An 18,519-nucleotide genomic window follows, 5' to 3' on the forward strand; every position below is an offset into this window, starting at 1 on the left:
GTGCAAACATCACTACATGCAAACATCACTCAGGGTACTTATCCAAACCTAGGCTAGGAGTATAGCCTACTACACACCTAAGCCTAGTATAGCCTGTTGCTCCTAGACAACAAACCTGTATAGAATATTACTATACTGAATAGTGTAGGCAACTATAACACAATAGGAAGTAGTTGTATATCTGAACATATCTAAACATAGAAAATACAATAAAAATATAATATAAAATATTTTTAAAAGGCGCATCCATAGGCAGCTCTATTATAATTTGGAACGGCTGTTGTATATGAAGTCTGTCATTGACCAAAATATTCTTATGCAGTACATGGCTGTATTTAGTTCTCTGTTTTATCTCCAGGACCAAGGATACTGTAAGACACATGGCTGCTCAATAAATACTTTGTTGGCAAATAGGAGGTGAAATAATTTTATACATTAAGTTTCCTACCCAGTTTCAAGTGATCCACTTATTAGAGCCCTTTGTTCCAGTTGCCACTAGCACAGGCACAACCCCTTTATGAGGAGGCAATGGGACTACTGGCTGAAGCAGAAACAACAAAGCAAAGAAGGGAAGGACCAGAAAGGAAAGAATCAAATGAATATAAACAAGATGGATTCTGTTGCATAGCTTGGAACCTATCTCCCAAAACACACTAAAAAAGAAATTTCTAAAATATTTTCAATAAATCATGGCATCATTTATAGAAAGCATTTTTGAGAGACATTGTTTTGAGTATGTTATTGCTATGTTTGTTTTAAAACTTCTGTCTTTAACAGTACGTTGTTACGAAACGGTTACTAAAAAGAGGCAAAGGTAAGAAAGGGCATGGTTCTTATGCTTTACTTAATGCCTACGATAGAAACACTTTGGTGTGTCTCTTACATTATGAATGTCATTAAGTATCTCCGTTAATAGAATCTGTTCAAGTTTGGTCAAGTTAAAACTTTGAGACCTTTTGACATTAGGAATTGATATATTGGGGTGGGGAGCATGTTGAAAAACTCAGCACAATCAAGTTTCAGTCAATACTTCAGAAGTGTATTAAGAAAACTTTAATCAGATTGTCTTTACATAAATTATGATGTTCATGCATTTTTCATGATTGATGGGGATGCTAGTCATTCCCCAGTATTTTTTTTTCCTTTCTTACAGCATAATATAACGTTCAGCTGAGCACATGGAAATACTGCATTTCCTCCCTTGAAGCTAGGTGTAGCCATATGACTAAGTGTTGCTCAATCACGTGGTATGTCAGTAGAAGCAATACGTGCAAATTTATGAGCATGTCCTTAAAAGACAGGTGGAGTCATGCTGTCTCCCTCACTGGCTTTTTCTTTTGACTGGTTTGAATTCAAACAAGGAAGTCATGGATGAACCTTCTTGTACCATGAAGGTGACATGTAACAGTGAAACTCTAGACAGAAAGGGCCTGGATGCCTAAATCCAGGGTTTCTTTCTTGTTTAGGCCACTATCACTTTGGGTCTCTCTATTGCAATAGCAAAATCTGCATTCTAACTAATTTAAAAGCTATGTGTTATTTAATTTAAGAATTTAGAAATAATAAACAGACTGTATGTTTTGTCAGTGGAAAAGCCAGTTTGGGAGGTCACATCTCCTTATTGCTAGACTTACATGCTCTTCTTATATCATGATTACATTTCATGAGTTTTTTTATCCAAGAGTTCACATAATAGTATTTAGAGAAAAATAGAATTTTTACTGGAAATTTTGCATTCTACATTTATAAGATTACATTTAATATTTACATTTAAACTTCTAAAAAATTATCTCAGTTTATTATTGAGATTCATAGCTAATGAGTCCTGGAGCAGGCATTTAAATGCAGGTTCCTTGAATCTCAAAACACATTTTCTTCATGTTATAATACCACTTGCAAGTATTCAAAGAGATTCTACAACTATATGAAGACCTAATCAATAATACATATAAAATAATTTGCATTGTTTTATATGTTTGCTTTTGTATTTATAGTCACAGATACTGCAATTCAAAGAAATGATTCATTCAAAACAGAAAATTAAGTTGATAAAAGAAAATATCTCTTTTAGATTTATACATTTACATTATTATTTTAAATTAACTGCTTTGAGCTGAGCATGTATAAAGTTTTTTAAAAAATCTTTGCATAACCCTGGAAAATATTTGCTTTGCTCTTTTTTCTATCATTTTCTTTACAAGCTACAGTAAGATATTTTTAAAGATATGTAAACTATTTATCAGATTTCACTTTAAATGGCTGTTTTGGCTCTCTTTCATGGCACACATTTAAGAACAGAGGAACAAACGAGATGACCTTTCTTTTACTAGTGAAACTTAAACAAGCACAACAATTTGTTATAAGAAGAACAAGGCTATTTTCAGCTCTACCGTTGACTTTTCTTTTAGATATTTCTTGGCCTACCTCCATTTATGGAAGCTAGAAAGACCAGATTCCAACATTTTTAACTAACCTTGCAGTTAGACATGTCACGTGAGAGAGTTTTCAACGAGACACGAGGGGACATCTTTAGAACTTTTACTTTTCTGATTAAACAAAGAAAAAGAATAGATTTGGTTGGCTGTAGTCCCCTGTCCCAGTACCCCCACCTCCTACATACATCACTTTCCTCCCTCTTTCTGGCTAAACATCAGTATAATGTTGGGAACTGCAGTGGTCATCTTGAAGCCATGGGAGCATAGTTTATTCTTTACTTAAATACTATTTCAGATTTTATTCTTCTCTCCAGGATTAGAATGTAGGATTAAATTTAGTGTCTTTAGAATGTAAAGATCTAAGTTAGAATCTTTATTTACCACTTATTAGCTCTGCAAATTTGGGTGTTACTGAGTTTTTTGTGCCATGATTATCACCTCTATAAAAGTAGACATTTAGAAAAATCCACCTTGCAGGATGTTATAAAAGTTAGAGATAGATTATATAGAGCCTAGCACATTAGCAGTGCTCCACATGTGGTAGTTATTACTATTAGTTAAATAAACTGTTTGAATCTGTTCATTGCATGCTTATTCCTATAACATATATCCTTTCACAGCACTCCAGTGATCTGAACTATTTTCCAACTATTTACATTATGTAATACTGTCCTAAAATGCTTTGAAAGCCTCTCGATGCCATAATGCTCAGTGTTCACACCCCTCATCAAAGAGAGGAGTGAAATCCAACTTCGAAGGGATGCTTTTATGTAAATATCTATATATCTCAAGGAATTCAGTTTTGTGTAATAAATATTTAGGGGGATTGTTAGTATTTAATTAAACTTAATTTTTAGATAATTGTACATTGATATATAGTTGTAGGTTATATAGAAAGGGACTGTGTGTTACGGTAGTTTGCGTTTTTCAAGGACTTGCTTCATTTCATCTAAATCATCAAACTTATGTATGTAGAATTGTTCATAGTACTCCTTTTTATTCTTTTGATGTCCGCAGGGTTTGTATTGATATATTTTGTTTCATTTGTGACATTTGCAATCTGCATTTTATCCCTATTTTTCTTTGTAAGTCTTGCCAAAAGTTTGTCAATTTTCTTGATCTTTTAAAAGAATCACTTGTTACTATAATTTTTCTTCATTGTTTTCATACTTTAAATTTTGAGTTCTGCTGTTACATTTATTGTTCTCTTCTGCTTGCTTTGAGTTTATTATGTTCTTTTCATGCATTCTTGAAGTAGGAACCTAGATAGTTGATGTGAGACTTTCTCTCTTTTCCAATGTATTATAAAATTTTCTCGGCCCTCCTTTAGCTATGTTCCAAAAATTTTGATATGTTGTATTTCACTTTCATTCAGTTTAATGTATTTTTAAAATTCTGTTCAGTTTCTTTTTGACTCACAGATTACTAAGTAGCATGTTGTTTGGTTTCTTAATGTTTGGGTGCTTTCCTGTGATCTTTCTCTTATGGATTTCTAGTTTGATTCCATGTGGTCAGAAACGACACTGTACGATTTAAATTATTCTAAATTTGTTAATATTTGTCTTATGTCTCAGGATATGATCTATCTTGGTATAAGTTTCTCAAACCCTTGGAAAGAATGTGTATTCTGCTGTTACTGGATGGAGTGGTCTATGTATGTGGATTGATGCTGATTGGTTAGAGCATTGGATGATACTGTGTTTGAATTTATTTTTTCCTGATTTTCTGTCTACCAATTGTAGAAAGAGAGATGTGTAAGTCACCACTGTCGTTGTGGAGTTGTCTGTTTCTCCTTTCAGTTCTGTCCATTTTTGCTTCGCATTTTTTTGAAGTTTTGTTTTTTGGTGCATACATATTCAGGAGTACTATGTCCTCTTGATGGATTGAGTCTATCATTATATGATGTCCCTTTCTGTCTCCTGTAAATTTTTTTTGCTCTGATGTCTGTTTTATTGATATTAATATAGCCATTTTTGCTTTCCTTTGTAATCTTTGCATGCTATATCTTTTTTATTCTTCTACTTTCAACCTGATTTTACTTATTATAAATATTATAAAAATATTTATTATAGTTTTATTTACTATAAAAACCTGATAATTTTATTTTTATTTATTATAAAAAATAAATTTTATTTATTATTATAAAGAGAACATATAGTTAAATCATATTTTTAAATCCACTCTATTTTTTTTAAATATTCTCTTTGTTTTCATTTCTGGTCTTTTTTTTTTTTTGTCGCTTTCCTACGTACTATTTACTTTTTAATTCACTTTGATGTATCTCTGGTATTTTAAGTGCAACTATTTGCACATTTTTAGTTGTTGATGTAGGTATTATATTATGTATACAAAACTTATAGTCTAGTACTGTCTTCATTTTACCAGTTTGAGTGAAGTATAAAAATCCTACCTCCTTTGACTTCTTTTTACCCATCCCCCATTTATAATATAAATGTCCTAGATATTTTGACCACGTACATTTAGAACACATAAGACAGTGTTATACCTTATCTTTAACTGTCAAGTATGAGTTAGAACAGAGAAGAAGGAAAGCCTATCATACTTACCTATACTTTTGCTTACTGTGTTCTTGCTCTCTGATGTTCCGAACGGTCTTCTTTCATTATATCCTTGTGGTTTAGAGAACTTTTCTTTCTCCATTATTTTAGGACACATCTGCTGATAACAGATTCCCTTAGTTTTTCAAAGCAGAAATGCTTTGATGTTCTCTTCAGTCTGAAGGGTATTTTTGCTGGGCATAAGATTCTGGGTTGATAGTTCCTTTCTTTTAACACTTGACAAATATTTTGCCACTTATTTCTGCCCTTCATAGCTACTTCTAGCAATCTAATTGTTTTTGCCATATAGATAAAGTGTTATTTATTTTTCACTTTTTTCAAAATCTTTTCTTTGTATTTAGTTTCCAGAAGTTTTGTGATTAGTCTTGACTTGGAATTTGGGGGGTTTATCCTGATTTTGCTTTTCACAGCTTGCTCTGTCTATAGGTTTATGACTCTTGCCAAATTCAGAAAGTTTCTAGGAATTATTTCCTTGTCTACTTTTTCTCATCTCTTCCAGGGACTCTGATCACAAGAATGTTCAATCTTTCTTTATAGTCTTACAAGTGCTTGAAATTCTGCTTATTTCTTTCAGTGTATTTTCTTCCTATTGCTCAGATTGAGTAATTTTTATTGTTCTGTCTTCAAGTTCATTGATTGTTTCCTCTGTTCTCTTCATGTCACTGTTAAGCCTACCCAGTGAGGTATAATTTTGATTTTTGTATTTTCAGTTCTAAAAATTCTAGTCGGTTCTTCTTTATATCTTTTATTTATTTGCTGAGAATTTCTGTTTTCCTGATAAAGCTTTCTATTTTTCATTTGTTTCAAGCATGATTATAATTGCTTGCTGAACTATTGTTTTTACCACAGCTGTTTTCAAACCTTTGACAGATAATTCTAACGTCTTTGTCCTCTTGGTGTTGGCATTTTTATCGGTCGTTTCTTTACAATCGATTTGCAATCTTACAGATATGTCATATAAAAAGTGATTTTCTACTGAAAGTTTGACATTTTATTTGCATTTAGGGAGAGGAAAAGGGAAACTAGGGCTACTACATGTTTCCAGAAGTAAAGTCTGTAATTCTGAATATTATTTAAAATAAAATTTATATCTTTATTATATTTATATTTTCTAGTTAGGAAGAAATACTAATAATAACAAAGTTGTTTATCAGAAATAAGTGTAAATTTATGTAACACTTTGAGATTCAAATAGAGTTGTGATTTATAAATACATATGCAAATAATTTTTAAGTTACATTCATCAATCCCTTATTCCCTCATCTGGAACTAAAAAAAATTTTCTTGGGAGTAGTCTAACACTTTCTTCATACACATAAAGCATTTTTTTTTAACCAGGTTTCTGGCTATTTCATTTCTCAGTCTGTTTTCTGTTTTCTTTTTCCATTATTCTCAATAAATACAGATGCATGTATGCATGTATATGTGTATGTTTATATGTATTTATTATGGATATGTATTTAATTTGTTCTATAACAAAATAATAACACTAATATAATTTCATCATTTTATTCTCTTCTTAATTTAACATCAAGTTCATTAACTAAAGTCTTAGGATAAATGTGATTTTTGATGAGCAAATTTTACACTATTTTATTTCAATCTTCCTTTTTGAAAGATTTGTACAATTGTATCAGCTTCATCAAATGTTCTTTGGGTTGCACAATTTATTATAAGGAGAGAAAAATTCTAATTTATATCATTTTAAAATTTCAATGCCAATGTTTAGAAATGTTGCATATTGTGTCTCTGAAACACAGTTTTAAAAGGAGCATAACTACTCAAGTCAGATATTTTTGGTTAGGTTGTCTTCTAGGGAGAAATCTTGGGATTATTTTTCACAGCGATTTCTGTGATTTTTCACATCTTTGTTTTGTGTTATATACCACTTATTTATATGCAAGCATAATACTAGGAGTATGATTATTAAATTAAAATAGAAGTGATTAGATCCAACTAACTATGGTGGGCTAGAATATTAAGAGTTATCTGTATTCTTTCCTAATTAATTGCCTTTGTCTATGTAGCGACCTTTTTTTTCTGATTCTGAATACATTGCTACTTTATGTTTAAAATTCATTATATTATCTATAGCATTTCTCATGTTAAAGTGCTGTGGTACCCTCCATAAGAAATGGTAGTTTTCATATTCCTAGTGGGAACTCTTGCTCTTTTGAATTCTCATCTGTGTTTTAGAATCTCAGATCTGGAAGGAATCCCAGAAGCTATTTTATGTCTAACTTATACGTGAGTGTAATAACTGTATGCCACACCAATCTCTATCCACTAGAATTTGTATATTTTTAAGAAGAAATAGTGAATGGATCTCCTCATGTAAAAATGTCAATGGCTAGATAATATGCTATGCAGAACTGTCAAGGCTATTGAGACAAATTTTAAAGAAAATTTACAAACAAATGTTATGATTTCCATATATTAAAAATTTCTCTCATCAGTTTGTATCACTAAAACACATTTTTTTTAGCTTTAGTATAAAGTGTGAACATATTACCAATAATTTTTTGCCCCACTGCTTCTTTCAAAGAGATTAAAACAGTAATATGAACTAATATAAAATTGTGTCATCTTGATTTATAGGATAGGTTCCACTGAATATAAATACTCAACATAGAAACAATCATAATTATGCTGAAACCTAAATAAGTTTAATTTATTTCACATAGCAAATGTTTCCACATTAAGCATTATAGGCCTGAAACAGTCACTCATTGCGAACAAAATGAATTGCAAACTTATTAGGTGTTTAAGGCCCTATTTGAAATACCCACTTCCAGTTCTAGGGTACATGTGCATAACGTGCAGGTTTGTTACATATGTATACTTGTGCCATGTTGCTGTGCTGCACCCATCAACTCGTCAGCACCCATCAACTCGTCATTTACATCAGGTATAACTCCCAATGCAATCCCTCCCCCCTCCCCCCTCCCCATGATAGGCCCTGGTGTGTGATGTTCCCCTTCCCGAGTCCAAGTGATCTCATTGTTCAATTCCCACCTACGAGTGAGAACATGCGGTGTTTGGTTTTCTGTTCTTGTGATAGTTTGCTAAGAATGATGGTTTCCAGCTGCATCCATGTCCCTACAAAGGACACAAACTCATCCTTTTTTATGGCTGCATAGTATTCCATGGTGTATATGTGCCACATTTTCTTAAAGTATAATAATAATAATAAATAAATAAATAAATAAATAAGCTTTCAAAATAAATAAATAAATAAATTGCTGATAAAAAAAATAAAAAAATAGGGGGCGGAGCAAGATGGCCGAATAGGAACAGCTCCATTCTCCAACTCCCAGTGCGAGCGACACAGAAGACCGGTGATTTCTGCATTTTCAACTGAGGTACTGGGTTCATCTCACTAGGGAGTGCCGGACAATCGGTGCTGGTCGGCTGCTGCAGCCCGACCAGCGAGAGCTGAAGCAGGGCGAGGCATCGCCTCACCTGGGAAGCGCAAGGGGGAAGGGAATCCCTTTTCCTAGCCAGGGGAACTGAGACACACAACACCTGGAAGATCGGGTAACTCCCACCCCAATACTGTGCTTTAAGGAAACGGGCACACCAGGAGATTGTATCCCACACCTGGCCGGGAGGGTCCCATGACCACGGAGCCTCCCTCATTGCTAGCAAAGCAGTCTGCAATCTAACCACAAGGCAGCAGCGAGGCTGGGGGAGGGGCGCCTGCCATTGCTGAGGCTTAAGTAGGTAAACAAAGCTGCTGGGAAGCTCGAACTGGGTGGAGCTCACAGCAGCTCAAGGAAACCTCCCTGATTCTGTAGACTCCACCTCTGGGGACAGGGCACAGTAAACAATAACAAACGCAGCAGAAACCTCTGCAGACGCAAACGACTCTGTCTGCCAGCTTTGAAGAGACCAGTGGATCTCCCAACACAGAGGTTGAGATCTGAGAAGGGACAGACTGCCTGCTCAAGTGGGTCCCTGACCCCTGAGTAGCCTAACTGGGAGTCATCTCCCACTAGGGGCAGTCTGACACCCCACACCTCACAGGGTGGAGTACTCCCCTGAGAGGAAGCTTCCAAAGCAAGAATCAGACAGGTACACTCGCTGTTCAGCAATATTCTATCTTCTGCAGCCTCTGCTGCTGATACCCAGGCAAACAGGGTCTGGAGTGGACCTCAAGCAATCTCCAACAGACCTACAGCTGAGGGTCCTGACTGTTAGAAGGAAAACTATCAAACAGGAAGGACACCTACACCAAAACCCCATCAGTAGGTCACCATCATCAAAGACCAGAGGCAGATAAAACCACAAAGATGGGGAAAAAGCAGGGCAGAAAAGCTGGAAATTCAAAAAATAAGAGCACATCTCCCCCAGCAAAGGAGCGCAGCTCATCGCCAGCAATGGATCAAAGCTGGATGGAGAATGACTTTGACGAGATGAGAGAAGAAGGCTCCAGTCCATCAAACTTCTCAGAGCTAAAGGAGGAATTATGTACCCAGCGCAAAGAAACAAAAAATCTTGAAAAAAAAGTGGAAGAATTGATGGCTAGAGTAAGTAATGCAGAGAAGGTCATAAATGAAATGAAAGAGATGAAAACCATGACACGAGAAATACGTGACAAATGCACAAGCTTCAGTAACCGACTCAATCAACTGGAAGAAAGAGTATCAGCGATTGAGGATCAAATGAATGAAATGAAGCAAGAAGAGAAACCAAAAGAAAAAAGAAGAAAAAGAAATGAACAAAGCCTGCAAGAAGTATGGGATTATGTAAAAAGACCAAATCTACGTCTGATTGGGGTGCCTGAAAGTGAGGGGGAAAATGGAACCAAGTTGGAAAACACTCTTCAGGATATCATCCAGGAGAACTTCCCCAACCTAGTAGGGCAGGCCAACATTCAAATCCAGGAAATACAGAGAATGCCACAAAGATACTCCTCGAGAAGAGCAACTCTAAGACACATAATTGCCAGATTCACCAAAGTTGAAATGAAGGAAAAAATCTTAAGGGCAGCCAGAGAGAAAGGTCGGGTTACCCACAAAGGGAAGCCCATCAGACTAACAGCAGATCTCTTGGCAGAAACTCTACAAGCCAGAAGAGAGTGGGGGCCAATATTCAACATTCTTAAAGAAAAGAATTTTAAACCCAGAATTTCATATCCAGCCAAACTAAGTTTCATAAGTGAAGGAGAAATAAAATCCTTTACAGATAAGCAAATGCTGAGAGATTTTGTCACCACCAGGCCTGCCTTACAAGCGACCCTGAAGGAAGCACTAAACATGGAAAGGAACAACCGGTACCAGCCATTGCAAAAACATGCCAAAATGTAAAGACATCAAGGCTAGGAAGAAACTGCATCAACTAACGAGCAAAATAACCAGTTAATATCATAATGGCAGGATCAAGTTCACACATAACAATATTAACCTTAAATGTAAATGGACTAAATGCTCCAATTAAAACACAGACTGGCAAACTGGATAAAGAGTCAAGACCCATCAGTCTGCTGTATTCAGGAGACCCATCTCACATGCAGAGACATACATAGGCTCAAAATAAAGGGATGGAGGAAGATTTACCAAGGAAATGGAGAACAAAAAAAAGCAGGGGTTGCAATCCTAGTCTCTGATAAAACAGACTTTAAACCATCAAAGATCAAAAGAGACAAAGAAGGCCATTACATAATGGTAAAGGGATCAATTCAACAGGAAGAGCTAACTATCCTAAATATATATGCACCCAATATAGGAGCACCCAGATTCATAAAGCAAGTCCTTAGAGACTTACAAAGAGACTTAGACTCCCATACAATAATAATGGGAGACTTCAACACTCCACTGTCAACATTAGACAGATCAACGAGACAGAAAGTTAACAAGGATATCCAGGAATTGAACTCATCTCTGCAGCAAGCAGACCTAATAGACATCTATAGAACTCTCCACCCCAAATCAACAGAATATACATTCTTCTCAGCACCACATCGCACTTACTCCAAAATTGACCACATAATTGGAAGTAAAGGACTCCTCAGCAAATGTACAAGAACAGAAATTGTAACAAACGGTCCCTCAGACCACAGTGCAATCAAACTAGAACTCAGGACTAAGAAACTCAATCAAAGCCACTCAACTACATGGAAACTGAACAACCTGCTCCTGAATGACTACTGGGTACATAAGAAAATGAAGGCAGAAATAAAGATGTTCTTTGAAACCAATGAGAACAAAGATACAACATACCAGAATCTCTGGGACACATTTAAAGCAGTGTGTAGAGGGAAATTTATAGCACTAAATGCCCACAAGAGAAAGCAGGAAAGATCTAAAATTGACACTCTAACATCGCAGTTAAAAGAACTAGAGAAGCAAGAGCAAACACATTTGAAAGCTAGCAGAAGGCAAGAAATAACTAAGATCAGAGCAGAACTGAAGGAGGTAGAAACACAAAAAACCCTCCAAAAAATCAATGAATCCAGGAGTTGGTTTTTTGAAAAGATCAACAAAATTGACAGACCACTAGCAAGACTAATAAAGAAAAAAAGAGAGAAGAATCAAATTGACGCAATAAAAAATGATAAAGGGGATATCACCACCGACCCCACAGAAATACAAACCACCATCAGAGAATACTATAAACACCTCTATGCAAATAAACTGGAAAATCTAGAAGAAATGGATAATTTCCTGGACACTTACACTCTTCCAAGACTAAACAAGGAAGAAGTTGAATCCCTGAATAGGCCAATAGCAGGCTCTGAAATTGAGGCAATAATTAATAGCCTACCAACCAAAAAAAGTCCAGGACCAGATGGATTCACAGCCAAATTCTACCAGAGGTACAAGGAGGAGCTGGTACCATTCCTTCAGAAACTATTCCAATCAATAGAAAAAGAGGGAATCCTCCCTAACTCATTTTATGAGGCCAACATCATCCTGATACCAAAGCCTGGCAGAGACACAACAAAAACAGAGAATTTTAGACCAATATCCCTGATGAACATCGATGCAAAAATCCTCAATAAAATACTGGCAAACCGGATTCAGCAACACATTAAAAAGCTTATCCACCATGATCAAGTGGGCTTCATCCCTGGGATGCAAGGATGGTTCAACATTCGCAAATCAATAAACATAATCCAGCATATAAACAGAACCAAAGACAAGAACCACATCATTATCTCAATAGATGCAGAAAAGGCTTTTGACAAAATTCAACAGCCCTTCATGCTAAAAACGCTCAATAAATTCGGTATTGATGGAACGTACCACAAAATAATAAGAGCTATTTATGTCAAACCCACAGCCAATATCATACTGAATGGGCAAAAACTGGAAAAATTCCCTTTGAAAACTAGCACAAGACAGGGATGCCCTCTCTCACCACTTCTATTCAACATAGTATTGGAAGTTCTGGCTAGGGCAATCAGGCAAGAGAAAGAAATCAAGGGGATTCAGTTAGGAAAAGAAGAAGTCAAATTGTCCCTGTTTGCAGATGACATGATTGTTTATTTAGAAAACCCCATTGTCTCAGCCCAAAATCTCCTTAAGCTTGTAAGCAACTTCAGCAAAGTCTCAGGATACAAAATTAATGTGCAAAAATCACAAGCATTCTTATACACCTGTAACAGACAAACAGAGAGCCAAATCATGAATGAACTTCCATTTACAATTGCTTCAAAGACAATCAAATACCTAGGAATCCAACTTACAAGGGATGTAAAGGACCTCTTCAAGGAGAACTATAAACCACTGCTCAGTGAAATAAAAGAGGACACAAACATATGGAAGAACATACCATGCTCATGGATAGGAAGAATCAATATCGTGAAAATGGCCATACTGCCCAAGGTAATTTATAGATTCAATGCCATCCCCATCAAGCTACCAATGAGTTTCTTCACAGAATTGGAAAAAACTGCTTTAAAGTTCATATGGAACCAAAAAAGACCCCGAATCTCCAAGACAATCCTAAGTCAAAAGAACAAAGCTGGAGGCATCATGCTACCTGACTTCAAACTATACTACAAGGCTACAGTAACCAAAACAGCATGGTACTGGTACCAAAACAGAGATATAGACCAATGGAACAGAATAGAGTCCTCAGAAATAATACCACACATCTACAGCCATCTGATCTTTGACAAACCTGAGAGAAACAAGAAATGGGGAAAGGATTCCCTATTTAATAAATGGTGCTGGGATAATTGGCTAGCCATAAGTAGAAAGCTGAAACTGGATCCTTTCCTTACTCCTTATACGAAAATTAATTCAAGATGGATTAGAGACTTAAATGTTAGACCTAATACCATAAAAATCCTAGAGGAAAACCTAGGTAGTACCATTCAGGACATAGGCATGGGCAAAGACTTCATGTCTAAAACACCAAAAGCAATGGCAGCAATAGCCAAAATTGACAAATGGGATCTCATTAAACTAAAGAGCTTCTGCACAGCAAAAGAAACTACCATCAGAGTGAACAGGCAACCTACAGAATGGGAGAAAATTTTTGCAATCTACTCATCTGACAAAGGGCTAATATCCTGAACCTACAAAGAACGCAAACAAATTTACAAGAAAAAAACAAACAACCCCATCAAAAAGTTGTCAAAGGATATGAACAGACATTTCTCAAAAGAAGACATTCATACAGCCAACAGACACATGAAAAGATGCTCATCATCACTGGCCATCAGAGAAATGCAAATCAAAACCACAATGAGATACCATCTCACACCAGTTAGAATGACAATCATTAAAAAGTCAGGAAACAACAGGTGCTGGAGAGGATGTGGAGAAATAGGAACACTTTTACACTGTTGGTGGGATTGTAAACTAGTTCAACCATTATGGAAAACAGTATGGCGATTCCTCAAGGATCTAGAACTAGAAGTACCATATGACCCAGCCATCCCATTACTGGGTATATACCCAAAGGATTATAAATCATGCTGCTATAAAGACACATGCACACGTATGTTTATTGCAGCACTATTCACAATAGCAAAGACTTGGAATCAACCCAAATGTCCATCAGTGACAGACTGGATTAAGAAAATGTGGCACATATACACCATGGAATACTATGCAGCCATAAAAAAGGATGAGTTTGTGTCCTTTGTAGGGACATGGATGTAGCTGGAAACCATCATTCTTAGCAAACTATCACAAGAACAGAAAACCAAACACCGCATGTTCTCACTCATAGGTGGGAACTGAACAATGAGATCACTTGGACTCGGGAAGGGGAACATCACACACCAGGGCCTATCATGGGGAGGGGGGAGGGGGGAGGGACTGCACTGGGAGTTATACCTGATGTAAATGACGAGTTGATGGGTGCTGACGAGTTGATGGGTGCAGCACAGCAACATGGCACAAGTATACATATGTAACAAACCTGCACGTTATGAACATGTACCCTAGAACTTAAAGTATAATAATAAAAATAAAAAATAAAATAAAATAAAATAAATAAAAAAATAAAATAAAATAAAAAAATAAAAACCATTATTTTTTACTTTCATAATTTAGCCCAGGTGCCTAACACATTGACTAGAATTGCTCCTAAATGAATGTTAGCTGAACAAATGAATAAATGAACTTTCTGAACCAAAAAAAAAAAAAAAAGAAATACCCACTTCCTTTTCATCTCTCATTCTTCTCTATTCTTGTGGAACATAGAGTCCTTAACCAGGCCATGCATATGATACCTGCGTGCCTATATGCAGTTTGTTTGTTTAGTCTAGAATGCTCCTTATGTGTATGGTCATCTCCATTTGGAGCATGTCTTCCTTAAAGCCTTTGCTGGCCATTTCTTTCTTTGTGCAACTGAGGCAGTTTCCTTTTGTCCACACTATACCTAACTCATAGTGACTTTCAACATGGTACCAGGGACTCTTCATTGCCCATATGTGATTACATTACTGAATTTTTGGAAGGCAGAGTTTGTTGTCATATTTTCTCTTCTTTTTTTAAAAAATATATTCCAGAGCTAAGGGCTTTGCATAGTCTGTGGTGTTTACTAGATGCTTGTGAATGCTGGGTTTTGTTCTGCGTTACATAGCTATAAGTGGAGAAAAGGATTTTTCATTCCTTCTTTACACTTCTTAGCACAACTTTCAAGAAATCCAGGGAGACTTAAACCATTTTATTACTTGCACCCAGAATTCTGAAAAATTAAGAAATAAAGGAACAAAAATGTCTTTTTTTCAATCCAGTTATTTAATTTGTGACTATATCTTGATAATATTTCTGGTTTTATTTTTGGAAATCCTTTCAAAAGTCTTAATTAGAAACTTTTGTTCCACAGTTCCCTCCTCATCCCATGACTTTGTTGATTAGCCCACCTCCTTAGCTATAAACATCTGTGTCTTGAGCAATTTGGTCCCAGTCATAGCACGACAAAACACAACTTGAAAAGAATACTGGTCTTTGTAACAGGTTACATCATGGACTGTAGAACACTTGAATATTGGATGGCTCCTCCCAAAATGCTTAGCTTAGGGAAATAGAGTAGAATATAGTTACTCTGTATCTGCAGGGGAAAAGAAAGGCCAAGATAAATATTTTCCCTCACTTAGACACAGCAATAATGTAATTTGAGACCATCTGACTTTTGATACTTAAGTTAAAGAAAAAGACTCATTTTATTATTTCATTTATTAAACTGCAAAATATATTTTACCAAAATTTATTATTGAAACAAATTTCATGGTTATCCTTGACCTACTGTAATTCTCTTTTAAAATTTGTATTTGAGCAAAGTTATAGTTTCTTATCCAAAAGCAGACTTTTATTTCTTGAATCCATTTTTCTGTTATCTTAATAATTGGTTTTTAGACAAGGCCCTTATGCTTTGATTTATTCTTTCTGAAAAGTTATCAGTATTACTAAAGATTAGCCATTGTTTACTCCAGTTAATAAATTTTCATTAAATTGCACTAAAATTAGTTTCTATGTAAATAATTAACCTAGTGAAAATTGTTTTTCACTTGAAAACAGAATGGCATTGAAGAACTTGATGGTGTCCTTACATCCATATTCAAACATGAGATACCATATTATGAATTCCAATCTCTTCAAACTGAAACTTGCTCTCAAAACAAATGTGAGTATTTTCCAACTGCATCAATTATTTTTTATATCACATTCCATTCTATGTAACTGTTTAATAAATTTTATAACCAAAAATATAGGTAGCTGCTCTGCCGATGAGATAATTTAGACAACTCCTGACTCCTAGTGAAAGGGTACATTAGTACAAACTTCTGAATGTTCGTTTGGTAATTTTTTTTTAATCTCAGGCCTTAAAAATGCACATAACTTTTGCAATTAACAAGCCTACTTCTTGACTTTTACTCTAAGGAAATGTTTGGGCAACTTCATTTATGATAAAAATTATTCATCATATAATTGTTTATAATAACCAAAAAGTGGAAATACTTTACAAAGACAAGTAATTGATTATACCTATTTTCATACATCTATTAATGCAACCACCAGAAATTAATATTATTATGAATTTATTTGCTTGCCAGGGTGATGTTTTGATGTATACTTACATGAATAAAAGGAAGGCTATGTAGCAGAGAGAGTGTGATCATCTGTGTAAAAAAGTACATGTACATTTAACAGCATATGGTCTGGACAGGTGTGCAGCTAGTGTTCACAGTAGTTGTGTTTGGGTTGTGCAATTTCAAATATTACATCTTGTTTCATCTTATTGAATCTGTATTTTCTACAACAACTATGTATTATATATGTGGTTAAAAATATACGGATATCAAGAAAAGTATATATAGGAGCTATACATGAAAAATTATATTTCCAGATGTCATCTTGAGCTCAGTATTGTATTTTAGAACTTTTTTTTTGTTCCTGCGTAGTTTGACATACTGTTTATAATTCATTTATATGCCGGCTATGTGTGAAACACTAAAGTAGAGATGTAATGGTGAATATGACAGACATGAAGCTAAAGAATATGATAAGTCTAATGTTGACATACTAAAAATTAATGAGCAAGGTTTTATTTTCTGTAGGGTTTCTGTGCTATTTAAAGCAGTTTTTTCATCAGCCTGGAAGGCTTCAAGACAGCAGTAAGAAAAGAGTAGGAGTCCCAAGGCACAGCTTCTTGTGATTCACCTAGATATGTAAGAAGCTGCATAATGGTGAGGTTCCGTTAGGAAGAAAAGCCAGTGGTATGCTAGCTGTGAATAAGTACTGTTGTGAAATTAGTGACATTTTATTTTTGTTTCCAATATATATTTTAACAATATGTAATTCACTTACAAAACTAAATACTAGATGAGAATGGAAAAGGAACATGATATGATTCTTTACATACAACACATAGTTTAACTGGAGAAACAAATAATAGACATGTATTTACAGGAAAAATCAATGAGATAAACTTTGTGGTAGTGATTATATTAACAATAGAATTTTAGATAAATGGTACATTATTTTTCAGGGTGTGCTTCAAAAAGGAAGTGGAATTTTACCTAGGTCTTAAATAATTGTAGTCACCAAAAGAATGAAAATAATCTTCTAAAGATAGATAATTGATTATGTAAATTTTGGTGCATCTATTAATACAACCAGCAGAAATTAATGTTATTGGAAATGTATTTGCTGGCTTGAATGATGTTCCAAAGTATACTTAATTGAATAAAAAGCAAGCTGGGTAACAGGTTAGTTCTATTTGGAAATTATCTCAAAAGTCTTAATTAGGAACTTTTGTTCCACAAACCACTCCTCACCTCATGGCTTTATTAACTGACCCATCTCCTCATCTCCTATAATTGTTTGTATCTTGAGAAATTTGATCCTAATCACAACCTTCATTCAAGCTAGGGAACCGATGAAGACAGAGAAAGGAGAAAGGAATTCTAGGCAAGAGAAAGTGCATACAATGGTATGAAGATGGAATTATGACACAGTTTTACAAATTTCCTCAGCATTATATTTGCTTAGGCTTTTGGAATCGAAATTATGGAGATGGAGAAGATGGCATGGTTTTGGTCTCTTGGTTTTACACATAAAGAATTCTAGATAAGGTTAAAACTGCCTCTCAGTATACTGTTTAGGTTGTGGAATATGAATTTTAGAGCTAAAAAAGCTGAGACAATTGTGGCCCTTTATTTTTATAGATGGAGAACTCTGGATGGGTTATATCAGAGCCCCTGAAAATGTGAATCTGGTTCAGCAGGGATGGGGTACATTCTAAGTGTTTGCCTTTTAAGAAGCTTCCAGGTGAAGCTGATGCTGCTATACCTCAGACCTCTCACTAGATACCAAGAGTTTAGAGCAATTGTTCTCAAACTTCGCTGCATATTGTAATCACCTGTGTAGCTTTTGAACCATTCTATTCCCAAGCCATACCCTAAACCAATTTATTAATCTGGGAGTAGGTCCCAGCCATCAATAGTTTTTAAAGTTTCCCAGGTGATTTTAATGGGCAGTCAAATTTACTAGCCCCTAATTGCTTCAATGTACTACAGACCAGCAAGATAATTCTTCCTT

At 35.2% G+C, this 18,519-nt stretch overlaps 1 protein-coding gene across 1 annotated transcript in view; it reads left to right on the top strand.

Moving 5' to 3' along the window:
* BANK1 (B cell scaffold protein with ankyrin repeats 1) overlaps positions 1 to 18,519 on the top strand; it is a 312,609-nt gene that overhangs the window by 98,896 nt on the left and 195,194 nt on the right. The window contains exon 6 of the mRNA XM_007999400.3: positions 15,997 to 16,102. Within this exon, the coding sequence (XP_007997591.3) occupies positions 15,997 to 16,102 (106 nt within the window). The remainder of the gene's footprint in view (positions 1 to 15,996; positions 16,103 to 18,519) is intronic.

This window comes from Chlorocebus sabaeus, chromosome 7, assembly GCF_047675955.1.
Source record: "Chlorocebus sabaeus isolate Y175 chromosome 7, mChlSab1.0.hap1, whole genome shotgun sequence".
NCBI lineage: Eukaryota > Metazoa > Chordata > Mammalia > Primates > Cercopithecidae > Chlorocebus > Chlorocebus sabaeus.